A 26,941-nucleotide genomic window follows, 5' to 3' on the forward strand; every position below is an offset into this window, starting at 1 on the left:
GACCACGAGCTGACCACCCAGGAGCTGGTCGAACTGCAGGCAGAGGCTGCGCAGGAGCAGGCCTCGCTGGAAGAGGAGGAAGCAACTGAGGAACGGCTGTCCTCCAAAGAACTGAGGGACATTTGCCTGAAGTGGAAGGATGTGCAGGCTTTTGCACAGCGGCACCACCCTGACAAGCACGTGGCACATGACCTTGTGAACACCTTTGATACGACGGTCATGTCGCCTTACAGGGAGGTGCTGAAAAGGCGGATGAAGCAGCAGACCATGGACAGGTTCTTCAGCAAGAAGCAAAGAGTGGAAGAGGAACCTTCTTCGAGTGGTCCCCCAGAGTCTTAGAAAATGTACGGTACACTTTGTTGATTTTTAAATGTTTTTCTGTCATGTTTAGAAACTTAATTTATTGTTCCTTAAATTTTTGAAATGCTCTTTACAGTATGTGTGACTTTAAAGAGCACTTAATAAACTCTTGTTGTACCAAATTTGGCTTTGTTTGGACTTTTTTTGACCATAGGAACGCATTAATTTATTTTCAATGCATTCCTATGGGATTTCGTGCTTCGCAAGACGAAAAATTCGCTAGACGAAAAAACTCGCGGAACGAATTAATTTCGTCTTGCGAGGCACCACTGTATTATTATTTCATGTTATAGCAAGTTTCTAGAGACTTGTTTCTGAGTCTTTGTAAATTGCGTTGCTAAATGAACTTTTGTTATTGCCAAATTCCAATGTGTTTGCATTGTTAAGTTTGTTATGAATAAAAAATAATTTTAAGTTAGAGCTTAATAATTATTTCACCATTAATCTTCTTAATTGCATTTCAGTTCAACAATTGTTTTGATAAAATACATATTTTGTGATGTGCAAATCGCCTGAGATACCTATGAGGTCCATCAATTACCATATAGCATGTATTCAACATGAAAAAAACAGCGACAATTTGTTGTTGACAAAGGACAGCTGGACATGTAAAGGGCCCAATTAGCTTCAGGAGCTGAGGGCCGCATCCAATCTCAATCCGGCCCCGATTCTATGGCAGCTTCTGCCTCTTCCTGCGCTGCTGAGCCTGGCTCCTGGCGCTTGGCTCTGGGGCTGCCAGCTTCCCTGGGCACCTTCACCCAGGCAGGGCACCCCTGCGCCCTGGGAGCACCCCTCAGCCGCACGAGGCAACACCACCCTCCTCCTCCTCACCTGTCAGCATGGCTTCGTTCACAACACACTGGCCGTGGATCAGGACGGCGTCACAGGGCAGCAGGCTTTTGCCCCCTCCCAAAACCAGGGTGTCTCCGGGCACCAGATGGCGAGACTCCACCTCTTGGACACCTGGTTGGAGTGGAGAGAGGCAAAGGTTTCTCTGGAATATCAAGAGGAGCAGAGTAGAAGCTGTGGGGCAGGAGCCCCTCCCCCCCGCATTCACCCCAACTCACTTGTGGGGCGACTGGAGGTCTTCCTGTTACAGTGGTATCTTGGTTTAAGTACTTAATTCATTCCGGAGGTCCGTTCTTAACCTGAAACTGTTCTTAACCTGAAGCACCACTTTAGCTAACGGGGCCCCCTGCTGCTGCCGCGCCGCCAGAGCCCGATTTCTGTTCTTATCCTGAAGCAAAGTTCTTAACCTGAAGCACTATTTCGGGGTTAGCGGAATCTGTAACCTGAAGCGTCTGTAACCTGAAGCGCCTGTAACCCGAGGTACCACTGTAATTGTTTGTGCATCACACACTTTCCTGTGCATTTCCCAGTCACTTTCCTAGCTGCAAAAGGAAGATTTCTTGTGCTAGACGGACAAGAGCTTTATTCCACTTGAAGTTAATTTGGATGTTGTATAACCCCCCCTTCAAAACAGCTGGGCTGGTTGCCAGTTCATTTCGGCAGCCAATCCAAGGTGCTCCCGTTCGTGTTTAAAGCCTTAAACGGCTCAGGCTTGGGTAATGTGTGATCCTAAGTGCATATATTACTCAAAGCAACAGCCAGAAATTGCTTTGCAGAAATGTGCGTTGGGCAAAATTGCATACTGATGTGCTATTCACTGGTGAATTTTTATCTGGACTTTAACAAACAAAATTTGTAGACTGGTGCAGAAATGTGGGAAATGGAGAAACTGATAGAAACCGAAAATGCCCCTCCCTGCTTCCACATGAGGACTTTGTCTGCAAACTGTTATTTACCGCAGCCTTGCTGTGCCAGTTTCACTCTCAACCCTCTTGGTGACTCAGGAAAGTCTGCCATGCCCCACACTTTCTCGATTCTGGCTGCACACACCCCACACGTCTAAAGCATATTCCCTACCCCCACCACCCTGGGAATTCAGGGAACTGTAGTTTACCCCCCCCCCAGCCATAATTCCCAGCACCCTTAGCCAACTGGCAGCTTCTGCTAACAGCCCTGAGGCAGCTGCAAGGATTAGAACCCGGGTCCCCTGCCAACATGAGCTCCTTGCACAGGAAGGACCAGTGAATTTAAACAAAGAACCACCAAAGTATTTAGCACATCAGTACATTTCCTCTGGCATTCGGAACCTCAGGTTTTTCTGCTTAAAATCAGGCAGCAGCAACTGGGCTTCTCCCTGGGCTGCAGATCAGGTCTCCGGTTCCATGGTTAATCATTTGGAGGAAATTGATCTGTTAGTGTAGCAGCACCTGCCCTAACTGAACTGTGCAGCCTCCATTGTCCTTCTTCCTTCTTCCTCTTTGGCGATCCCTCGTAGCCAAGCAAGATTGTCTTCCATAAACACGGTTTTAACAATGAGTCCGTAAGTGACTGTGGAGGCCAATTCTGGATCCGCACGTCCTTCCGCAGTGGGAACATGGGTTTCCGGGCGGGAGTTGATCCCTGTGAGGGTTTGCCATGTGCGCCTTCCTCTTAGCACGTTTCTCCCTTGCGTCCTGAGTTCGAGTGTCTTCAAAGCCCATGACACCTTTGGTCAAGGCTGTTCGCAGGCCAGTGTTTCGCAATTGTTGGTGTTTATACTACATTTTTTTAGATTTGCCTTGAGACAGTCTTTAAATCTCTTTTGTTGACCATCAGTATTATGCTTTCCATTTTAAAGTTTGGAATAGAGGAATTGCTTTGGAAGACGATCGTCAGGCATCTGCACAACATGACCAGTCCAACGAAGTTGATGTTGAAGAATAATTGCTTCAACACTGGTGATCTTTGCTTCTTCCAGTACACTGGTATTAGTTCGCCTGTCTTCCCAAGCGATGTGTAAAAATTTTTGGAGACCCCGTTGATGGAATCTTTCAAGGAGTTGGAGATGTTGTTTAGAAGTGGTCCATGTTTCACAAGCATATAGTAAGGTGGGAAGTACAATAGCTTTGTAAATAGGCATTTTGGTTTCCCTGCAAATGTCCCAGTCCTTTACTGACTTTACTCCATTGTCCTACCTAAACAAAGACAAAACGTTCCTTTCCTTGGAGCTGAGCAGATGGGCAAACAGAAACACCCATATCAAGGGCCCCTGCGTATTGCCAGGTGGGGAGGGGAGGTGCATTAAAATGTGGAAGGTAATCCATTGGAGCAGCCAAATACAACATTCCTTGTTTGCGTAGAGTGGACACAGACAGGGGGATGTTTGTCCAGGCAGTTGAACTTCCTGGAGCATCCTCCGCTGCATGTGTCCAGGTAGATCATCATCATCAAACCTTTTATTGGCATCACATTCAAACATCCAAAACAGATCAATACAGAATTGCCACTTCCCCAGTGCCACAAAACATTTGCTAAAAGAAAGGAGGCAGAGCAGTCTGTCATCACATCTCTTGGTCTCCAGGGAGATCAGACATCGGCAGTGTATTTCGACCACAAAAAACCCCAAACAGAGATATTCAGCCACTAACTTGGTGAGCTCCTGATCATTCCCCAGTGATGGAAAATGTATGACCTCTGACTCTGGTTTCCATTTGGGGATACAGAGTTGATCTAAAAATTGCTGACCGAGATCAGCATATAGTTTACAACTGAGAACCATATGTGTGAGAGTTTCCGCCAGGTGGTCTTCACGTGGGCAAGTTCTTTCTCCTTCCACCCTGCCTGAGAACCTTCCCCAAAGGAGGTCTGATGGATTTGAATTAAACCTCGCCAGCAAAAATGCCCTTCTTTCTTGAGGGTTAAGCAGAAATTCAAGGTAATTGTGGTTAGTTTCATGTGCCCAAGAAAGCTGAAAATAAAGAGGGGATCATGTTTTCTCTGCTGCTACTGTTAGTGACCAGGTAGATGGGTGTGACCCTTGCAGACCCCACAAAAGCTCCAGTCACCCTTTCTCTTTTGATGCCTTTTCTTCTCTTGGACTGCACTGCTGGCTCTCTGCCAGCAGCACATGAGCCCATCCTTACAAGGATGTCAGCCACACTGTATCTGTAACTGCAAGCTGAAGCCTGCCTTCAGGGATCCAACTGTGAACTGAATGTGAGTAAACTTCTTGTTACTTTAAAAAGAAGCTTCTTGTATCTTTCTTCTTTTTAGGAGGGATAAAAGGGGTCTTACCAGGAATATACTCCAGTCTGAACGAAGCCAGATTGAATTGCTAAAGTAAAGAGATTCAAATGAATCTACCAACTAGCTTCCTGCTAGATATTCAGGGGCGGAGGAAGGGAGGTGTGGGGGGGGCGGTTCGCCCCGGGTGTCACCACTGAGGAGGGTGACAAAATGCCGGGTGGCACTCACCACGGAGCCTGTAGTGCACCTGAGCCATGTGTCTCTCCTGCCCAAACAGTCCACCTGCTGCCTCCCCCCCAACTATAGGGCGGCTGAGTGGGAGGAGGCAGGCAGACTACAGGCGCCCCGCAGTGCGCCCCATCCCAGGGGTGCACCGCCCCAGGCGCCCTTGCAGCTTCCTCCACTGCTGTGTGTATTGGGGAATGCACTCTGCTGTTGACTCACAAGTGTGAGAGAGGAAGGATACTATTAAATCAATATGCAGTGGTACCTCAGGTTAAGTACTTAATTCATTCCGGAGGTCCGTTCTTAACCTGAAACTGTTCTTAACCTGAAGCACCACTTTAGCTAATGGGGCCTCCCGCTGCAGCCTCGCCGCCGGAGCACGATTTCTGTTCTCACCCTGAAGCAAAGTTCTTAACCCAAGGTACAGTGGTACCTCTGGATGCAAACAGGATCCGTTCCGGAGCCCCGTTCGCATCCTGAAGTGAATGCAACCCACGTCTGCAATTCGCCGCTTCCGCACATGTGAGTGACATCATTTTGAACGTCTGCGCATGCGCGAGCGGCGAGACCCAGAAGTAACACACTCCGTTACTTCCGGGTCGCCGTGGAGCGTAGCCTGAAAACGCTCAACCTGAAGCACATTTAACCCGAGGTATGACTGTACTATTTCTGGGTTAGCGGAGTCTGTAACCTGAAGCGTCTGTAACCCGAGGTACCGCTGTATCCTCTCCTAGTATCTACAACATTCCCACATAAGACAGTTCCCTTCCGCACCTCAACCTCAGCCACGATTCCTGCCTTGCAGAGGGCTAGACTAGAGGACCTTTGGGGATCCCTTCCAACTCCTGGGCTGCAGTGGAGGTGGAGGGGAGGCAGAGAAGGGAGGGGGAGAGGAGATCCAGACCTTCCCTGCCCAGAGTGGTGCAGCAAGGAGAGGGACCTGCCCTGGTCCTGGGCTCACCTGTTTCCTTCCTGAGGACCTTGACCAGGACGCCATTGTGGGATTCCACCAGCCGGTGCAGCTTCACGGATTGCTGTGGACATGGAAAGAAAAGAGGTGCATCTCTCTGGGAAGCAGCCAGGAGCCGCCCAACGGCCCCCGGCCCCCGTTTCCCTGCTGCACTTCCAGCGCCAGGAAAGGGAACAGGATTGGAATCCCAGCCAACCAGTTTACAGCCCAGGCAGCAGCTGTGGGGAGGTGAGCTCCCTGCTTTGAAGGGGGCCCTTCCGACCTCGCAGGATTCCAGCTGCAAAGTCTTCTTCACGCAGCACAAAGTTAAACTGCGGAACTCCCTCCCACTGGAGACAGAGACAGCCAGCAACTTGGATGGCTGTCAAAGAGGACTGGGCAAATTCATGAAGGGGGAGAGGGCCAGGGATGGCTGCTGGCCACACGCCCTTCCCAGCTGGAGGCAGTGCCAGTTGCCGCAAACCACAGGAGGGAAGAGTCCTGCTCTTGTGATCAGATCCTGCAGGGACCAGGCGAGCAGGCGGGGCCCATGACTTGCATCATAGGAGCCTACACAACAAAAAACTGCTGTATGCAGGTTTTATTTTATTTGTTTTTTTATCTTGGAACTCCTTTTTGGGGACTTCCCTGGCTTTTTTCTGGCCCATGTAGGACCAGTTTGGATAGTTAGCCTTGGTGAAGACTTGATGTTTTTATCCCCCCCAAAGTTTTTGATTTAGTTTCCACTGAAATGAGGCTACATTTTAATGTTTTAATTTTGTATTTTAATCCTGTTTTTTAAGCTGTATTTCAATCGTTTTTATATTTAGTGTTAGCCACCCTGAGCCCGGTCTTGGCTAGGGAGGGCAGGGTATTAATAATAATAATAATAATAATAATAATAATAATTAATAATAATAGTGATGATGATGATGATATCTTATATTTTGGGAATGTACATCCAGGTGTTTTTTTCCTTTAATTTTTTTTGGGGGGGCCAAGAGTGGGGCCCTGACTTTGTTTAGCTTACAGTGGTACCTCGGGTTAAGTACTTAATTTGTTCTGGAGGTCCATTCTTAACCTAAAACTGTTCTTAACCTGAGACACCACTTTAGCTAATGGGGCCTCCCGTTGCCACTGTGCTGCCGCCGCCTGATTTCTGTTCTCATCCTGAAGCAAAGTTCTTAACCTGAAGCACTATTTCTGGGTTAGTGGAGTCTGTAACCTGAAGCATATGTAACCTGAAGCGTATGTAACCCGAGGTACCACTGTATATGTAATTCCGGCACTGCCTGAGGTCGATGAGGCACACACACACACACACACACACACACACACACACACCTGCCTGCCTGCCTGGGCGAGGCCCCTCCCTCCTGCTCACCTTCCTGAGGTCATACACTGTGAGCGAGATGGAGAGCAGAGACATGAGGATGATGGCCACGGAGTACTCAACGTAGTCTTCTGCAAACCACAGGCAGACGCTGAACAGCTGGAAGACGTAGAACGGGTTCAGCACCTGCCCAGCAACAGAAAAGAGAGGGAGGGCTGGGTGAGGGGCACTTTCGGGCGGCTTTCTGCCACGACCCACCCCTTGGCCACACCACCAAGAGCAGGAGCCTCGCCCCACCCTGAACGCATTGGCGGCGCTCTCTTAGCGAGACCAAACTAGCCCAAGCAAAACCTTCTCTCTGGCATGCAAGCACTTTCTCTGGATTTTGATCGCTTAAACTTTTTGCAAACTGCTTTGAGGGTGGTGTTGTTGTTTTGCAATCAAGTGGTATATCATTTTTATGAACTAAACAAAATAAAGAAATAGACGTGGGGGAACCAGAAACTAGGGTGCTTTTCAGAGGACTGGGCTGTCTGTTTGGAGGGGAAGGAAATGGGGAGTCTCTGAATCCTTCTGCCCTGCAGAAAAGTCAAGATCATTGGGTGGGTGGGGGGCTCCAACTCCTCTCCTTCTTCCCCTCCCTGACCCCTGGCCATGCTGGCATCGTCCTGGGGCTGATGGGAGATGGGCAACTCCTGGGGTGCCCCACTGGGGCTCAGCCTCCCTGCCCCCTGGGAACTTGCTTCCCCCCCTTTGGTCAACCATGATGCAGAAAAGGCCGCCCCTCCACCTCCCATTTGGCCCAGCATGGGGGGCCTATTTCCTCCCCGAAGGCCTCTTTGCAAGCCAGGCTTTCATGAGACCGACTTGGCTCTCGGTCAGTTCCCAAAATCTCCAAATTCCGAATGGCGATGGTGGCAGGACTGAGAGCAGGGTGTTCTGGCGGGAGCAGGCTAAATCTCTTGTTGATTAAAGGGCTAATCTGCCTGCCTTGGCTTCCCAGCCGGGCAGCGTCACCCTGGAGATGGGGAGAAGCTAACGGGGCCCAACCAGCGGGAGACAAGGAGGACCTCAAGGAAAGAGGCAGGAGAGGACGATTATTCAGCTGCCTATTATGTTCTGCATTCGTGGGCCTTGATACCATAAACCGCCCTGTGATGGGGAGGTACAGTACATAAATTTAATAAAGAATAAATAAAGAACATGACATCTTGTAAAGATTTATACACCACAAAACAAAAACCCTCTCAAAGTGTTTTACAGGGGTACCTTGGTTCTCAAAAGCCTTGGTTCCCAAACACCGGAAACCTGGAATTAAGTGTTCTGGTTTTCAAATGTTTTTCAGAAGCCGAACTACCGATGTGGCTGTCGGCTCTTGTTTCTGGGGCACCTGCACCAATCAGAAGCCACGCCTTGGTTTTCAAACATTTCAGAAGTCAAACGGACTTCCGGAACGGATTAAGTTCGAGAACCAAGGTACCACTGTATTTGGTGCTTTTGGTTTTGCTATTTATTTTGTGTTTGAGGGTTTTTCAGTTAATTTGTTTTTGTGACTGTGTGGAATCCAGTTCAGTAGATTGATTGATTGTGTGACTGCGGAAATGGATAAAAGCCCCCCACCCAAACAATGACTATCATCAGAGAAAGCAAGAAAAAAATTAATTTTAATTTTTATCATCTGCAATACTGTCTTATTTATTTTATAGCACAGCACATTGATTATTGCTTTCATTTTATGGATCAATTGTCTTGCAAGAGAGTAAAACTCATGTTAAATTGCTGTTTTAGCTGTTGTTTTTAAATGTCTGGAACGGATTAATCCATTTTGCATTCCTTTCTATGAGAAAGCGTGCCTTGGTTTTGGAATGCTTCAGTTTTGGAATGAACTCTGGGAACAGATTGAGTTTCGGAACCAAGGTACCACTGTAGAAAAAAAAGATAAGAGTATTTGCAGCAAGATAGATATAGATAAACCAAGATAGCTGCCTCTGGGCAGGAAGAAGCACCTCTTTGAAGAGCAGCTTCCAGATTGGTGCAATCTCAACGTCAATGGCGTTGGGCCCACAGATGACGCTCCTGCGGATGAGCAAGAGAGAGAAAAGGGAGTCCATGGGATGGCTGGTCCACCAATAATAATAATAATAATTTTATTTATATCCCGCCCTCCCCAGCCCAAGCCAGGCTCAGAGCGGCCAACAACAGCCAAAGTAACACAGTTTACATAAAATCACAAGCAATTAATTGAAATACAAGGGGCTCCTGAGGCACCTGCTCCCCCTTCCCACTCCGGAGGGGGCAAGGGGGAGGCAGGAGCCTTTAAGGGACAGAAAGGGGGCAGACGTCAGGAGGATGTTCCACACCCCGTAAGGCGCTGGTTCATCAGGGACATGACCCAGCTGTGCCCTTTGGAGGATGCCTGCTTGCAGTCTTGTTGGTGCCACCTTGGAGAAGGGACCTCCATGGGGGTTCTGTCCCCCCCCCCGACACTCTGGGGCTTGCACCTCAGAGGGATGGCATGTGAGGGCCATAGGAGTTGGGAGGGACCACGAGGGTCACCATCTAGCCCCACCCCCTGCAATGCCGGAATCTTCTTGTCCAGCACGGGACTCAAACCCACAACTCTGAGATTCGGAGTCTCGTGCTCTACCGACTGAGCTAGCCCTGTGTGGGGCTCCTGCCTGCCCTTTCGGAGACCCCCGCTGCTCCTGCCAAGGTGAGGGGAGAGACTCCACCAGGAAGGCCTCCTTCCACCTGCCTTGCCCCACCCTCCAGTCTCTGCTTCTCAATTTGTATTATTTTATGCTCTGTGGCTTGTCATTGTTTTATTGATTGTAGTTTTGAAATTATTTATTGTAATTGTTAAGAGTGGGTTTCTGTTTAATTTTTATATGCTGATATTATTATTCCATATATGATTGTTGAATGTTACTTTATTTGATTGCTTATTTTAAAGCTGTTTTATTATCACATTTTTGTATTGCATTAGATTGTTATAAGGTGTACATTCTTTGTTTCTTCAGCTTGTAAACCGCCTTGAGTATTGTAAGATAGAAAGGCGGTATACAAACGAAAAGTGATGATGATGGTGATGCTTTGAGCGGCTGATTTTAGACCAACCACAACTTCTTTCATATTGGATGCATGCATGTTCTGATTCCTGCTTTGCAGGGGGCTGGACTAGATGAGCGCTGGGGGTCCCGTCCAACTCTAGGATTCTGTGAAGCTAGTACCTGATGCCCTGCTCTGCGCTGGTCAGCCCAGACCCAAACTTTGCATGGATCTCTGCGCAGGTGTGTGTCTCCTCGAGGACCCTGCAAGAGAAGGAGACCGGCCGTAGAACCACAAGAGAGCCTTTGTTCCTGCCCAGTGCTTTGCCGGCGACAGGCGGCAGCCGGGCGCAAGGTGACTCACCCGACCTTCACGAACCGCTTGGCAGAAAAGTCCCAGGCATATCGGATCTTCTGCACTTGGAGGCACCTCGCCTGGAAAACCAAACAATGGGCGCGAGTGTCAAGGGAGGAAAGCTGTTCCATTTAACATTTGTTTAAAAGCCGGAAGAAGTTTTGTTAGGGATTGTAGGGAAAGATCTGCCAAAAAAGCTGAAAAACATCTTCATGTATGCGACAACGGCCGCGAGAGTTTTAATAGCACAAGGATGGAAGACTGAAGAAACTCCAACTAAAGAATCATGGCAAGAAAAATTGACGGACTGTGCAGAACTAGCAAAACTGACATACAAGCTACGGGACAAGGATAACTGTGACTTTAAAGATGAATGGGAACCCTTTAGAAAGTATTTTAAGAAGCAACAAAGCGAACTGGACTCCTTGGCTGGTTTTGAATAAACATTCACAAACTTTTTATTGGTACTAATCAGCGAAATAGTTGAGGATCTATACAACTGTGTAACATACAGAAAACAGCATTTTTAGAGAAATCAAATACTGGAACTGAGGGAAGTCGGGGGTGGGGGCAGGTGGGTTTTGTGTGGGAGGAGAGAGGGAGGGAAAATGGGGGGAAATAAGGATGATATGTTTCTGGATAATATGATTTGTTTTAATTTTGAATAAAAAGTTATTTTAAAAAAAGAGGGAGGAAAGCTGTCCTCACTCTTGGCTGCTCTCAAAGCTGCAGGTGGCTGAGGTGAGATTCGAACGGGGAGCTTCTGGGGCTGCAGGTGAGGCTCTGAGCCACCGCACGACCCTCGGCCCCAGCCAGCCTTCCTCGCAGGACCAAACTCCTCTGCTGAGACATTGTTCCCGGCAGAGTCCAGCCCCTTTTCCCTTTCCGCTCAGAAGCCACGACTGACGCATTCGTTTTTCTGATCTATTATTTCGGGGTGTTGGGATTCCACCAACGCCCTGCACCCCAGCCTCCTTCTGAAACACGTCCCTTGAAGGATGCCATCCTCCAAGTCTTGCCAGCCAGCATTGGTGATGCATAAGAGCAGGGGTAGGCAAACTAAGGCCCGGGGGCTGGATCCGGCCCAATCGCCTTCTAAATCTGGCCCGCGGATGGTCCGGGAATCAGAGTGTTTTTACATGAGGAGAATGTGTGCTTTTATTTAAAATGCAGCTCTGGGTTATTTGTGGGGCATAGGAATTCGTTTTGGGTCCCCCACTGAGGCATCTGATCAAAGCCTGTATTCTTGATCAAGGCTTATATTTTTTGATCAAGGTTGTATCTTAAAAATGAGCTTAAATTCACAAATGTTTCTTTCGAGGCAGGAAACCAGCAGGCAGCTGGCAAGCTCTTGGGCAGAGGGCCCCTCTGGTTTATTGCGCTCATAAAAAGGCTGAGGTCACTGACCCTACATATTACAGAATATAATTAAGCTGTAATAAAAGCTGCTAAATTAAGAGTTGGTAAATAGTAAGGTTTATTGTTTAACAGAAAATAATACCATTTTTTCAGGTTGCATCCCGCGACGACCCGGAAGTCCCGGAAAGGGTTACTTCTGGGTTTCACTGCTCTTTGCCGCTCGCGCATGCACAGATGCGCAAAATGACAACATGCGCATGCGCAGACGCGGTAAATCGCAACCTGTGCGTGCACAGACATGCCGCGGTGTGTTGCGTTCTGCTCATGTTGCGAACGGGCCTCCAGAACGGATCCCGTTCGCAACCAGAGACACCAATGTTTAGTCTGGCCCCCCATAAGGTCTGAGGGACAGTGGACCAGCCCCCTCCTGAAAAAGTTTGCTGACCCCCGCATAAGAGGGTGGGAGCTGGTGGAGCATTAATGCAGTAAAACAGAACAATAAATCACCCTGGCAAGGAGGAGCACCAGGAGGACTGGATGAAATTCAAAGACTATTGACTTAAATACGCTAAGATAATTTAATTGGAAAAACTTGCAAATATCAGATAGGCTTAGGATTTAATTATGTGATGTTAGAAAATAATGTGTTTAAAGTTAAAACAAAAAGAAAGAAAGATGTTAAGTGATTAAGTTAATTTTATGAGAAAAATTGATTTTGGAAAACTTACAATGATATACACTGAAATTCAGCTAGGGGGATTTGAGGAAGTCACTAAACAATGTCACTAAGATGAGATCAAGTACAGTTAAGATTTATGTTTGTTTGTCTGTCTAAAATTTTGGAAAATCAATTTTTTTTTTGGAAAATAAATAAATAAATGACCTGGCAGGGCGGCAGAAACAGCAAGCACAGCCCTCATCCAGGGGTTGCGTTCCCAGCCACAGCCAGACCCCTCTGGAAAGCACATGGCATCTCCGGGGATAATTCAGAGGCTCACTTGGCTACCCAGGATGATGGGAAGAGGCTTCTATGGGCGGGGCTAGAGCAGAGAGTGGGAGGAGCCTCTGGTGGGCGGAGCTGAGGGGAGGGGAGGAGCCAAGCAGCTTGCAGGGGCGGGGCTGTAGAGGGTTGCCATATGACAGAGTCGGGATTTGACCATCGGAAATAGCGTCCGGGCAGAAATCGCCGGGATGTCCAGGGAAAAGCTCAACAACTTTTGTGTCCAGATTTTCACTTTTTGAAATATAGCAAACCTAGGACCGTACCACTTGGTAGAGCACCCCCCAGAGGCAGCAAGATTCCCTGGGGGCCCATTATTATTATTATCATCATCATCATCATCATTATTGTTATTATTATTAATAGAATTTACCGTATTTTTCGGCCTATAGGACGCACTTTTTCCCCTCCAAAAATGAACGCTTCTCCCCGCACGCTTCTCCCCGCCGCCAGCCCCACAAACTTGGGGGACAGCGCAGAGGCACAGCACGCCATCCCGCTGTCCACCGATCTGGTTTGGAGGCTGGCAGTGGGGAGAAGCGTGCTTCTCCCCACTGCCAGCCCCGCAAGCTCGGGGGACAGCTGGGAGGCGCAGTGCGCCCAGGCTTAGCTTCGCGCAGCTCTCCGCAAGCCATAAGAACACGGCTCTGGGCTCCCACGGCTTGTGGAGAGCTGCCTGTTCTGGGGGCTGGGTTTGGGGGAAGCTCAGGCTTCCCCCGCCCCAGCCCCATGCCTGGGGGGGAAATAAATTCCCCCCCTTTATTTCCCCCCCCAAATTAGGTGCGTGCTATGGGCTGGTGCGTCCTATAGGGCGAAAAATACGGTATATACTGACCTATACCCGGAGGTCAGGACAATTCACAGAAAAGATCACAATATATAAAATCAAAGTAAGAACACTAACCCAATAACACACATCCCCCCAAAGAGCCACATTTTAAAAGGGTCAACCAAAGACCTGGTTAGAGGCAAGGGGGCACCGGAGGTGTAAATGACCCTCAGACTTTGAGAAACAGCTATTGCCAGATCAAGCTCATCAGCTTGTTGAATTACCTTATTTTTTGCTCTAGAAGACTCACTTTTTCCCTCCTGAAAAGTAAGGGGAAATGTGTGTGCGTCTTATGGAGCGAATGCAGGCTGCACAGCTATCCCAGAAGCTAGAACAGCAAGAGGGATTGCTGCTTTCACTGCACAGTGATCCCTCTTGCTATTCTGGCTTCTGAGATTCAGAATATTTTTTTTCTTGTTTTCCTCCTCCAAAAACTAGGTGTGTCTTGTGGTCTGGTGCATCTTATAGAGTGAAAAATATGGTAATTAAACTAGACCACGGGGGGGGGGGTATTGTTTTATTGTATCTGCTCTTTTATTGTATTGTGAAATTGCTTTGAGATGCTTCCCAGGAGGTGATTCATAAATGAAATCAAGGAGTCATAATTGGGGGCCCCCCACGTGACACCACCATCCAGCCCCTCGGTTCTGGGTTCCCCCTTACTTTCAACTCCGGCCTCGCGATGACTTTGTTCAGGAGAGAGCCTTCGTCAGCAAGGAGGGGGTGCGCGGGGTCAAGGCGGCCGAGGGCGGACACAGAGAGCCAAACCACCTTCTTCCGGGTGTAGACGTGAAATTCGTCCTGGGGGAAAGCAAGCAGAAGCACAAATGATGATGAGTCCTGAACCGCAGCGCAGGTAATGAGGAGGACCTGGGTGGATCAAAGAGGCAGGATCCTGCCCTGCCTTGCCACAGGCTCACATCTAACCACTTACTGGGGTGAGACTGGCGCTTCTTGTGGCAAATCCACTTGATGTTATTCCACTGGTCAGGCAAGTCAGATTTCCGCCTGACTTTGCTCTCTACCCCTTTTGAGCAAACTCCCTGGGCCTAAATGCTTACAGGGCCTCTTACGCACAAGACAGGTAAAGAATCCTGCATTTAAGAACCCTCTCCTCCCTTGGCCAGACCCCACCTGGAGTCCTGTGTCCGGTTCTGGACACCACAATTTAAGAAAGATATGGACAAGCTGGAAGGTCTGCAGAGAAGGGGGACCAGGACCATCAAGGGTCTGGAAGCTGAGCCTGATGAGGAACGGTTGAAGGAGCTGGAGAAGAGGAGACTGAGAGGACGTACGAGAGCCATCATCAGACACCTGAAGGGCTGTCCCGTGGAGGAGGGAACAAGTTTGTGTTCTCCTGCTCCGGAGGGTAGAACTCGAACCCATTGCTTCGAGTTATGAGATAGGAGATGCCAACTCAACATTCAGAAAAACCTTTCTGACAGTAAGAGCTGCTTGGCTGGGGAGCAGTCTTCCTTGGAAGGCGGTGGACTCTCCTTCCTTGGAGGTTGGGTGGCCATCGGTCAGGGATGCTATAGCTGACATCCTTGCATTGCCAGGGGTTGGACTATCAGCGGTTCTCCACCTGTGGGTCCCCAGCTGTTGTTGGACTACAACTCCCATCATCCCTGAGCTCTGGCCTTGCTAGCTAGGGGTGATGGGAGTTGTAGTACAACAACATCTGGGGACCCACAGGTTGAGAAAGACCGGACTAGGTGGTCCTTGTGGTGCCATCCAACTCTACAATTCTATGATTCGAAGGGTGCTGGGAACTGTAGCTCCACTAGAGGGAAACTGCAGTTCCCAGGATTATTTGAGGAGACCCGTGTGCTTGGAATTTATGGTGCCTACGCAGCCTCTGAGGTCTGATTTAGCCATTAAAAATGGGGTTTGGATTCAAATAGTTCAAGAACCCCTGGCCAAGACCCTTGGGTTTTCCAACTTCCCACTACCAACATTTCCAGAACAAAATCTCCTCCTACTGTGGTGCAGAGCAGGACAACGTCAGCCTCTTCCAAGTCGCAGGGCACGCAGTTGGACCACACGTCCCACTCCGGCTTCCAGTAGAAGAGGAGCAGGAGGCCCCCGCAGGACAGGACGTACCCAGCGAGGCACAGGGCCCTCCGGCAGACTTCGGTTTTGTAGCCAAACATCTCCTGCAGATGAAAGGGCATGAGACGCATCGTAGGTCAAGAAACATCCTCTCCCTTTCACCTTTCGTGAATCAGCCCCTTTCCTAATCTCTGCCCACCCAAAACTCACCTGGCTGCATTGCGCTCTCTGCCTCCGAGATGCTAATCTAAGAACAGCCACACACTCTGTTTTGTACTGAGTTGAATAGGATCCAAAAGGCAGCAGTCTGATTGGTGCTAGAACAATAGGATCCAGAATGCAGCAGTCTGATTGGTCCTAGAACAATAGGATTCAGAATGCAGCAGTCTGATTGGTCCTAGAACAATAGGATCCAGAATGCAACAGTCTGATTGGTCCTAGAACAATAGGATCCAGAATGCAGCAGTCTGATTGGTCCTAGAACAATAGGATTCAGAATGCAGCAGTCTGATTGGTCCTAGAACAATAGGATCCAGAATGCAGCAGTCTGATTGGTCCTAGAACAATAGGACCCAGAATGCAGCAGTCTGATTGGTCCTAGAACAATAGGACCCAGAATGCAGCAGTCTGATTGCCTACCTTGATGTAGCCTACCTTGATTTCAGCAAGGCATTTGACAAGGTGCCCCATGATATTCTTGTAAAGAAGCTGGTAAAATGCGGTCTTGACTATGCTACCACTCAGTGGATTTGTAACTGGCTGACTGACCGAACCCAAAGGGTGCTCATCAATGGTACCTCTTCATCCTGGAGAAGAGTGACTAGTGGGGTGCCACAGGGTTCTGTCTTGGGCCCGGTCTTATTCAACATCTTTATCAACGACTTGGATGATGGACTTAAGGGCATCCTGATCAAATTTGCAGATGACACCAAACTGGGAGGGGTGGCTAACACCCCAGAGGACAGGATCACACTTCAAAACGACCTTGACAGATTAGAGAACTGGGCCAAAACAAACAAGATGAATTTTAACAGGGAGAAATGTAAAGTATTGCACTTGGGCAAAAAAAATGAGAGGCACAAATACAAGATGGGTGACACCTGGCTTGAGAGCAGTACATGTGAAAAGGATCTAGGAGTCTTGGTTGACCACAAACTTGACATGAGCCAACAGTGTGACGCGGCAGCTAAAAAAGCCAATGCAATTCTGGGCTGCATCAATAGGAGTATAGCATCTAGATCAAGGGAAGTAATAGTGCCACTGTATTCTGCTCTGGTCAGACCTCACCTGGAGTACTGTGTCCAGTTCTGGGCACCACAGTTCAAGAAGGACATTGACAAACTGGAACGTGTCCAGAGGAGGGCAACCAAAATGGTCAAAGGCCTGGAAACGATGCCTTATGAGGAACGGCTAAGGGAGCTGGGCATGTTTAGCCTGGAGAAGAGGAGGTTAAGGGGTGATATGATAGCCATGTTCAAATATATAAAAGGATGTCACATAGAGGAGGGAGAAAGGTTGTTTTCTGCTGCTCCAGAGAAGCGGACACGGAGCAATGGATCCAAACTACAAGAAAGAAGATTCCACCTAAACATTAGGAAGAACTTCCTGACAGTAAGAGCTGTTCGACAGTGGAATTTGCTGCCAAGGAGTGTGGTGGAGTCTCCTTCTTTGGAGGTCTTTAAGCAGAGGCTTGACAACCATATGTCAGGAGTGCTGTGATGGTGTTTCCTGCTTGGCAGGAGGTTGGACTCGATGGCCCTTGTGGTCTCTTCCAACTCTATGATTCTGTGATTCTGTGATTCTGTGATTGGTCCTAGAACAATAGGACCCAGAATGCAGCAGTCTGATTGGTCCGCAGGAGCCACCCAATCCAGCTCCAGGTGGAAGTGAATCCGCAACCTGATTGGCCTACAGGAGAATCCCGGAATTAGCCAATCACATGGGGCCCATTGTGTAAATAATGGATACAAAACAGATATTGTGGGGGAACTTCCATTCCTCACTACTATGGGCTGAATAAAGAGCATGAAATCCACTCTCGACTCTGAGTCTATTTCACCAGCTTTCGTGAATCAGCCCCTTTCCTGAATCTCTGCCCACCCAAAACTCAGCTGGCTGCATTGCGCTCTCTGCCTCCGAGATGCTAATCTAAGAACAGCCCACACCCTCCGAGGCTGGAGCTTGCATTCCCCAGGTCTGGAGAGGCCATCTTCAAGAATATTGAGATGTACGGGGCAAAGGGATTAAAGGCACAAGGTGTGCGTAGATGCCAGAGGCTGGGACGTTCTGCGGAAAGATGGGGAGCTTTGGGGATAGAATTTCCAGTCCGATTTGGGATTCTGATAGCGACTGCTATCTTTGTTTTGGGCGTTCAAAGCACCTCTGCCCCACACCTCCACCTCCAAGCTCCTTGAGTGAAAAGCCTATGGCATGCGCAGGCAAACTAAGGCCTGAGGGCTGGATCCGGCCCAATTGCCTTCTCAATCTGGCCCACAGACAGTCCGGGAATTAGCGTGTTTTTACATGAGTAGAATGTGCCCTTTTATTTCAAATGCATCTCTGGGTTATTTGTGGGGCATAGGAAGTCGTTCATTTTTTCCCCCACAAGGTCTGAGGAACAGCGAACCAGCCCCCTGCTGAAAAAGTTTGCTGATCCCTGGCCTAAGGAGAGATTGCAGGGAGCCTCAGTGTTTGTGATTCCTGGGGGCTGAACTAGATGACCCCATGGGTCCCTTTCCAACTCTGCCATCCCATTATTCCATTTCACATTTGATTGACCAACGTCAACATTTTTGGCTTGGGTAGGTGCTTCCCCTCCCCTCCCCGGTTCATATGCAATTTGAAATTGTAACCAACCCCAAGCCGTAGGGATTTTGTAGGCTACACCTCTGGAAAATGACACGAGCTCCTCTCTGATTTCTGTTCATTGACCATGTGTGCAAGTGAGTGATTTTATACACATCCCCACCATGTTTTCCTGGGTAGCCCTGATGTCAGGGGACTGCCATCGGAACAGGGGAGGGAGGCAGGGGGACCGTTGGGATACAGAGAGCCTCCGAAACTCCTGAGGACCAGTTCCTCTTCCAGCGGTGGGGAAAGTGGAGAAGAGAGGGAAGGGCAAGCCAAGCGAGGAAAGGTGTGCTGGTCCCCTGGGTTTCCGTGAGGCGTGGTCCGAGTCCAGTCCGAGGTCGAGGGTGCAGTATTGAGGCCGTTCGTCCAAGGCAGGGAGTTGGAAAAGGTCAGGAGATCCGTCAGGACAGGGTGCAGGCAGGCTACCAACAATGTTGCTCCCACAACTTGGGACTGGGGCTGGCTGGCTTTTATCTGCCCTGAGGCACAGGGCGGCCCCGATCCTCTGGTGACTTGCCTCTCCTGGCCTGGAGGCGAGCACTCCTCCTGCGGGAACTTAGTTCCCTCCGCCTCTCTGCCCTGAGCCTCTGCAGCTCAGGAGAGGCTGGAGGGTTACCGGACCCAGAGGCAACCTCACCTTCCTCTGACAGGGCTGAGAGTGGAGCACCTGCAGGCAATGGGTCCTCCATCACCTCAGGAGCCAGAGCAGACTCAGCTGGTGCCTGCACCTGAGGATCCAGAACAGGTGAGAAGCCTTCAGGCTCAAGCCCCAGCCCCGGCTCAGCTGGTTCTGGAGGCGGGGACTCCTGTGCAGGCTGGGATCCCTCAGGTTCAGCATCTGAGTCTGAATCCCAGGCCATCACAAAAGGCTCAAGGATGCTGCTGAGAGCCCCAGTGCCTCACCTCACCAGGCTGGCCAGGAGGGAAGCATGCCACTTCCATCGCCCAGCTTGGGCAGAGGGGTGAAACTCAAGGAGGGGAGGTGGAGGTTTGGGGTGTCAAAGTTCTTATGTTGGGGGAGAAGCCGGAAGGGGTCACTCCCGGATTCTGCAAGTGACTGAGATGGACACGAACTTTGTGGATCTGCACTGTAAATAGTTTGCACAATAAAACTTGTAAAAGACAGGTTGGAATCCTGCCTGGCTACTCACGAGCAACCACCATCAGCATCCGACACCTGACAATACTAAGAAGGGAGCTTTGGAAATTAACAGGAAAGAGCAGGCAGATAAGAGGAAGAGCGTCTGTCTGTCTGGCATGCAGAAGGATCCAGGGTCAGTTCCTGACGGCATCTCCAGGTAGAACTGCACCCCCGTTATTCTAACTGAGTTGTAACCATTTGCATATGTCAATCACAATCGGAGGAAGGCACCCTTCCTGCGTTCCCTGTGTCAAATGAAAAATGCATGGAATCTGCATGAATCTGCTTCTTTGAGCAGGTGTCTTTCAGACCTCTTGACGTGGAGGAGGTTGAGAGACCATCCTGCCCCAGAAGCAGCTTGGGACATGGAACAGAAGAGCATAAGAGAAGCCGGCAGGATCAGGCCAGCGGCCCATCCTGGCCAGCATCCTGTTCACACAGTGGCTGACCTGATGGCCCAATGGAAGAAGCACAAGCAGGATCCGGGCACAAGAGCAGCCCTCTCTTTGGGCAGTTTCCAGCCACTGGCATTCAGAAGCATCCCTGGCCCTCTCCTCCTCCTCCTCCACGATTTGTTCCAATCCTCTTTTAAAGTTATCCCAACTGGTGGCCTCTCTCTGTGGAGGCACAGCAAAACCCTCGTGGCTAGTAGCCTTCAACAGCCACGAATTTGCCTAATCCTCTTCTCTCTTCTCTTTGGCGATCCCTCGTAGCTGAGCAAGATTGTCTTCCATAAACACGTTCTTAACAGTGAGTCCGTAAGTGACTGTGGAGGCCAGTTCTGGATCCACACGTCCTTCCACAGTGGGGACATTGGTTTCTGGGCGGGAGTTGATCACAGTGTGGATTTGCCAAGCCTGCCTTCCTCTTAGCACGTTTCTCCCTTGCGTCCTGAGTTCGAGTGTCTTCAAACCCCATGATACCTTTGGCAAAGGCTGTTCTCCAAATGGAGTGCTCGGAGGCCAGTGTTTCCCAGTTGTCCATGCTTATACTACATTTTTTTAGATTTGCCTTGAGACAGTCTGTAAACCTCTTTTGTTCATAAGATACCCAGGCTGATGTCCATCACTGCTTCTAGTGGGAGGGAGTTCCAGAGTTTCACTATGTGTAGCAAGAAGGAGCACTGTATCTGTCTTCCCCACCACCACAAAAAGTTGAGGCGGGGACGACAGAAAAACTGCAAATCCAGGCTCAGTATCTGCTTATGACTTGGCAAGTGACGGAGTTTTTGAGAGGCAGAGGCAAATGCCAGCGTGAAGGCGATACTCTGCATGGCAGATACTCTTTCTGCCCCTCCTTCCCCACCTGCCACAATCCTGCCGCCCTCCAGCCGCAGCAGAGCAACACCCTGTCCTTAACTTGGCCGGCTCTCTGTCCAGCCGCAAAGATGATTAAAACAACCAAAAGGAAACAGTTGCGTAATCTGCATCATTCCTTTGGCTCACAGCTTGTGGGTTAAGCACATGCCACAGACTGCTGAGTAATACCAAACCCAGAAAGAAACAACTACCCAAAAACCATAAACATTTTAAATCCAGTTTTTGCACGAAACTGTGCGGTCGATGGGTTGGCAGAACGGCTGCCTGCTGCAGGACTTGCGGGTTCGCCAGAGACCCCAATGGCATGTCTTCGAGGAAAACCAAGTGGGAGTTTAGCCCACGAGATGAGCCACGTCTGAAACTGCAGCAGACACCGGGGGTGGGGGTGGGGTGGCCAAGGTTTTAAAGGCTGAGGGCCGTATTGACTCCTGGTCAATCCTCGGGGGGCCGGCATGCCAAACAGGCATGGCAAGAGCGGCAGTTCTCACAAGAGACTTCCAAAAGGCTTTCCCGTCGGCTCTTATGCACCACTTTAAAATCGCTCTTTTCATTGTTAAATTCAGTTTATGCTACCGCCGTCATTAATTACAAAGCACCTGGAGTTTATCCAATCTCTTGGCACACCCTAAAATATGTCAGTCCCTGCTCACAATCTAACAGACATAACACAAGAGGAAAAAGGAATCAGGAGGAAAGAGGAAAACAGGCACTGGGAGTACTTCTCCACACAGAACATAGTTAAGCACATGGGAGATCCTAAACACATGGGAGATCCTATATCTGACCCACCCAGAATTCAGGACTCTGCGTGGCACAGTGAGGAGCTGTGGTGGCTTGAGGGTTTTCGTGACAGTCCTGGCATTTTCAGGGCACTTGGAAACGATGGTGTAACCTCTCGCCCATCTTGGCCTGCCAGCCTCTCACCCAATGGGCCTGTGAGACTGTTTGGGGGCAAGCCATGCCCACCTGCCCCACACATAGAATCATAGAATCATAGAGTTGGAAGAGACCACAAGGGCCATCGAGTCCAACCCCCTGCCAAGCAGGAAACACCATCAGAGCACTCCTGACATATGGTTGTCAAGCCTCTGCTTAAAGACCTCCAAAGAAGGAGACTCCACCACACTCCTTGGCAGCAAATTCCACTGTCGAACAGCTCTTACTGTCAGGAAATTCTTCCTAATGTTTAGGTGGAATCTTCTTTCTTGTAGTTTGGATCCATTGCTCCGTGTCCGCTTCCTCATAAGGCATGGTTTCCAGGCCTTTGACCATTTTGGTTGCCCTCCTCTGGACACGTTCCACCATTTTGGTTGCCCTCCTCTGGACACGTTCCAGTTTGTCAGTGTCCTTCTTGAACTGTGGTGCCCAGAACTGGACACAGTACTCCAGGTGAGGTCTGACCAGAGCAGAATACAGTGGCACTATTACTTCCCTTGATCTAGATGCTATACTCCTATTGATGCAGCCCAGAATTGCATTGGCTTTTTTAGCTGCCGCGTCACACTGTTGGCTCATGTCAAGTTTGTGGTCCACCAAGACTCCTAGATCCTTTTCACATGTACTGCTCTCAAGCCAGGTGTCACCCATCTTGTATTTGTGCCTCTCATTTTTTTTTGCCCAAGTGCAATACTTTACACACGGTGCCATGCAGGTAAGGGCAGGGCTTGGAACTGCTTCTAGAGCACTGGCAGGGCTGTCTGAAGCACATGCGGCGCCGGGGTGCAAAGATCCGCCAGGTGCCCCCCCCCCGGTTGCCCAGTCCCAAGCGTGCAGGAGGGCATAGCCGGCCAGTCGCCTCAGCGTCTCGCTGGCTCGGTCGCCCCTGAACTCGCAGCGCAGAGTTCAGCAGGAGAGACCACCGCGGCACTCCAACGGATGGACAGGCTCTTCCCTGGACTCAACTCTCAGGCCCCGGACTCTCGGCCTGGTACCCCTGAGAGCCCGGCGCCCGGGTGCCCCGCACCCCTAGCGCCTATGGGTAAGACGGCCCTGATCCCTGGGCAACTAGCTGGTCTTGGGGAGCTTCTGGGGCACTGCACAAAGCAGGAACCCAGCGCTAAGCAGGAAACGGGGTCTCTGCCATTCTCTTCTGCCTGTGCCAAGTCAGCGGCTGAGCCCTCCTCACTCTCCCTGCCCCAAAGGGACACTGCAGGGCTGGCATTTAAAGCAGCAGCGTTTGTCCGCCAGCATTTTGCAAGCAAAGCCTAGTGGCTCCCACTCTCTTGCCTCTCTCTGTAGTCATGAAGCCCCCCATGGACAGATGGAAAGCAGAGGCAGGTGGAAACCAGGGAGGGTGTCTTGAACAGAGCTCCCACCAACACCACCAATCGCCTACTTTTCCATTTTGGGGGGGCCAGGAGCAGACCTTCTTGCTCTCCAAGCCTTTTAAACTTTTGCAGTCTAGCCTTTGATCCTTTGACTCCGACGTTTTCCGTTGCTGTTCATCTTCTTTCCACTTCCTTTTACAGTCTGTTTTTCACTGTTATTGGAAACGCGACTTTCACCCCCAAATCGGTGGAACCAGCTCAACAGGAGCAGCAGCAGCGGGCGTCCCTGCGGTTGCCAGAGATGAGGATGTACGACTCACAACATTACTTGATGTTACCGCTTTGGAGGAAGAGCTGTCGGGGTGAGTCCTGCTGGTTTAGTCTCTTGCCGTGACTCACTCCGGAGTCAGTTAGGGACGAAAGGGTTAGAGCGCCTCTTTGCAAGCACAGCAGCCCTGAGGAGAACCAGAACCTCCGCTCCTGCTCCTTCCATTTTTCAAAACAGACTTTGTTTCTAAGGACGCTCTTAGCGTCAGGCCCACGGAAACGCAAGGCTTATGTGACCAGCCTCCTAGGAGAGGATGCAACCCAGAGGTTTGTACAGGAGAACTGTAGAGTTGGTAGGGACCCTCAGGGGCCATCTAGTCCAACCCCCAGCAATGCAGGAAACATCCAACTGAAGCATCCATGACAGACAGCCATCCGTCTGATTTCAGTTTGGATTCCCGCCCGCAGGTAAATTTGCCCAGGACCGCAGCCATCATCCCTCTGGGCAATGATTATGATTGTGTTGAAAGATGTCTGGAGAAATTAACCCTTCAAAGGGACTGCTGTACAAGACAGGATACGGCCAGGAATGGGCAGCAGGCGCTGTCTTGGCAGCTGCCCATGGGAAGCAGAGCAGAGCTAACGCAGGACTGCTGCTAAGTTAGAAACCTAGTATTCCCAGAAGGGTTTCCATTTGGTTCAGGAGCCTCCATGGGGAAAGCTTTAAGCCGAATGTCTTCCACATATTTAACATAATGTTCTGCGCCACCCCAATTTCTGAGCCGAGAGAGAATCCGGGGTTCACTTTACCTGGGTTCAGTTTCCTTGGAACAAAAGACCCTGCGGTGCCTTTAGGATATCTGGGTTTATCTGCACGCAGATACAACCTGAGCATAGGATGTAGTCCCAGCTTTGGGTCCAGCGCAGAGCAAGCGAGTCTCTGTCTCCTGCTCCCAGCTCTGCCCACTCACAACTCTCTGGATCTTATTCTCCTACCTGGCAGACAGGTGAGGGGCGGAGGCCCCCTCCTTCAGTCCTTGATCTTGCAACCTGGCTCATTCTCTGGGGATGCTGATGGGGACACCCAGGAGGTCAACTAAGGCCACTGCCTTACAAAGAAAATGGCCTGACTAATTCAGCAACTTCCTCTGAGAGTCCATCGCCTTCCTCCCCTGTTAAACAGCTCTTACTGTCAGAAGGTTTAATCGCAATCTCCTTTCTTGTAACTTGAAGCCCTGGGTTCAAGTCCTGCCCACCAGAGCAGAAGGAAACACTTGTCAACAAAAACAGCTGGCAAAAGACAGCTTTCCCCTTTCTGTTTCCAAGCTCCCATTGGCTCCCTGCTCGCTTCTGTTAGAGGGGGACTCATAGAATGGCAGCGTTGGGTGGGAACCCTGAGGGTCATCCAGCCCAACCCACTGCAACACACCCAACTCGCTTGCACTTTTAGGGTCTGGGACTCACCATTTCAGCCTCTTCTCCCTCGTTGAGCAGAGCCTGGTGGTTCCCTCCATGTTTCCTCCCCATGGGAAGCTGCCTGCATTGGTCTCCTGAGGCCTCCAAGAATTCCCCGGACTCCCTCCAGGGTCACTGTCGCTGCTGCAAGCCTTGCCAGGACACCCGGGATGGGTCACCCCTTATATGCCAAGGAAGCTTGCTAGGGACACACCTTCCTCCAGACAGACAGCTCCACCCCATGGCTCCAGGTAGGATCCACCTGGCCCTCCTCACCCGTCCTGCTCTGGCATTCGCTGCCGGAAGATCCTTGGCCCGTTCAGAGAGAGCGCTGGAGGTGGGGAGACGGAGCCCGGCTGCATTCTTCTGCTGGGGACAGGCCAAAAAAGGGGAGTGCTTCGCCAGGAAAGATTATGGGATTTCTCTGAGCCGGGCAGCATGTTTGTCAGAAGCAGAAAAGCAGGTCTTGATTGATCGCCGTCTCTCTCTCTGTACAAATGAACTTTGCCACGTGCTGCCAAACTTTGGCAGGGCTCAGCGACCGAGAGAGACCCACCTCCGCAGCGGGGCGAAAGGAGACGGAAAAGGGAGCAGGAGAGGAAGAGAAGTTCATGTGATGTTGCCTGGCACAGAGAAAGGGGACAGAGAAACCTTTTTCTCCATCTCGCCTAACGGTCAAGCTCATGGGCATCCCAGGAAGTCTAACGGTGGAAGATTCACTCCTTCGCACATGCAGAGTTAAACGGTGGAACTCCCTGCCACAGGAGGCAGGGCTGGTCACCAACTTGGATGGCTTTAAAAGAGGATGAGACGAATTCATGGAGGAGAGAGATGTCTGCGGCTCTGGGCCCTGATGGCTCTGCTCTGCCTCCACAGTCGGGGCAGCGATGCTTCTGAATCCCATTACCTGGAATCCACAGGAGAGGAGAGTTGCTCTCGCACTCGGAGCCTGCTTGAGAACATAAGAAGAGCCTGCAGGATCAGGCCAAAGGAGCTGCGTTCCATCTAGCATCCAGTTCTCAGACTGGCCAACCAGATGCCAGTTGTGGGAAACTCAAAAGCAGGATCTGAGCACAATAATACACTGGTTTCCTATGATCGCAGCTCTTTGGTCAAGGTTTCTTTACTTTTTTTGTTACAGGAATCAGGTGGTGATTATAAAGGTAAAGGTAAAGGGACCCCTGACCATTAGGTCCAGTTGTGGCCGACTCTGGGGTTGCGGCGCTCATCTCGCTTCACAGGCCAAGGGAGCCGGCGTACAGCTTCCGGGTCATGTGGCCAGCAGGACTAAGCCGCTTCTGGCGAACCAGAGCAGCACACGGAAACGCCGTTTACCTTCCAGCCAGAGCGGTACCTATTTATCTACTTGCACTTTGACGTGCTTTCGAACTGCTAGGTTGGCAGGAGCAGGGACCGAGCAACGGGAGCTCACCCCGTCGCAGGGATTCAAACCGCCGATCAGCAAGTCCTAGGCCTTGTGGTTTAACCCACAGCGCCACCCGCATCCCTATAGTGATTATACATATATATAAATATGTATACATGTGTGTGTGTGTGTGTGTGTGTGAATGATGGATTTATACAAGCCAGACCATACTATATGCTGAAGGCACTTCCCTTGTGTGTGCCGTGCTTCATAATTTGTATAAATCAATAGGGACAAATGTCAAGTTCTGCACTTAGGCAGGAAGAACCAGAAGCACAAATACAGTGGTACCTCGGGAGGCAAACGGGATCTGTTCCGGAGCCCGGTTCGCATCCTGAATGGAACGTAAGACACGACAGCGCATCTGCGCGTGTCATGTTTTGCTGCTTCCGCGCATGCACAGGACGTCATTTTGACCGTCTGCGCATGCGCAAGCGGCAAAACCCAGAAGTAATGCGCTCCGTAATTCTGGGTTGCCGCAGAGCATAACCCGAAAGCGCTCAACCTGAAGCACATTTAACCCGAGGTATGACTGTATAGGATGGGGGACACTTGGCTTACTAGCAGTACATGTGAAAAAGATTTAGGGGTCTTGGGGGACCCCAAGCTGAACATGAGTCAGCAGCGTCATGC

The 26,941-nt window shown here is 50.2% G+C and overlaps 1 protein-coding gene across 1 annotated transcript in view; it reads right to left on the reverse strand.

The window, feature by feature from the left end:
- LOC128414918 (probable cation-transporting ATPase 13A4) overlaps positions 1-25,412 on the reverse strand; it is a 54,181-nt gene extending 28,769 nt beyond the window's left edge. The window contains exons 1-9 of the mRNA XM_053390885.1: positions 24,892-25,412; positions 15,514-15,687; positions 14,195-14,332; positions 10,353-10,423; positions 10,172-10,252; positions 8,948-9,017; positions 6,993-7,127; positions 5,621-5,693; positions 1,192-1,323 (exon numbers count right to left, since the gene is read on the reverse strand). Of these exons, the coding sequence (XP_053246860.1) occupies positions 1,192-1,323; positions 5,621-5,693; positions 6,993-7,127; positions 8,948-9,017; positions 10,172-10,252; positions 10,353-10,423; positions 14,195-14,332; positions 15,514-15,687; positions 24,892-24,954 (937 nt within the window). The 5' untranslated portion in view covers positions 24,955-25,412. The remainder of the gene's footprint in view (positions 1-1,191; positions 1,324-5,620; positions 5,694-6,992; positions 7,128-8,947; positions 9,018-10,171; positions 10,253-10,352; positions 10,424-14,194; positions 14,333-15,513; positions 15,688-24,891) is intronic.
- Between the last annotated feature and the right edge of the window lie 1,529 nt (positions 25,413-26,941).

The sequence above is a fragment of the Podarcis raffonei genome, chromosome 5, assembly GCF_027172205.1.
Source record: "Podarcis raffonei isolate rPodRaf1 chromosome 5, rPodRaf1.pri, whole genome shotgun sequence".
Classification (NCBI taxonomy): Eukaryota; Metazoa; Chordata; class Lepidosauria; order Squamata; family Lacertidae; genus Podarcis; species Podarcis raffonei.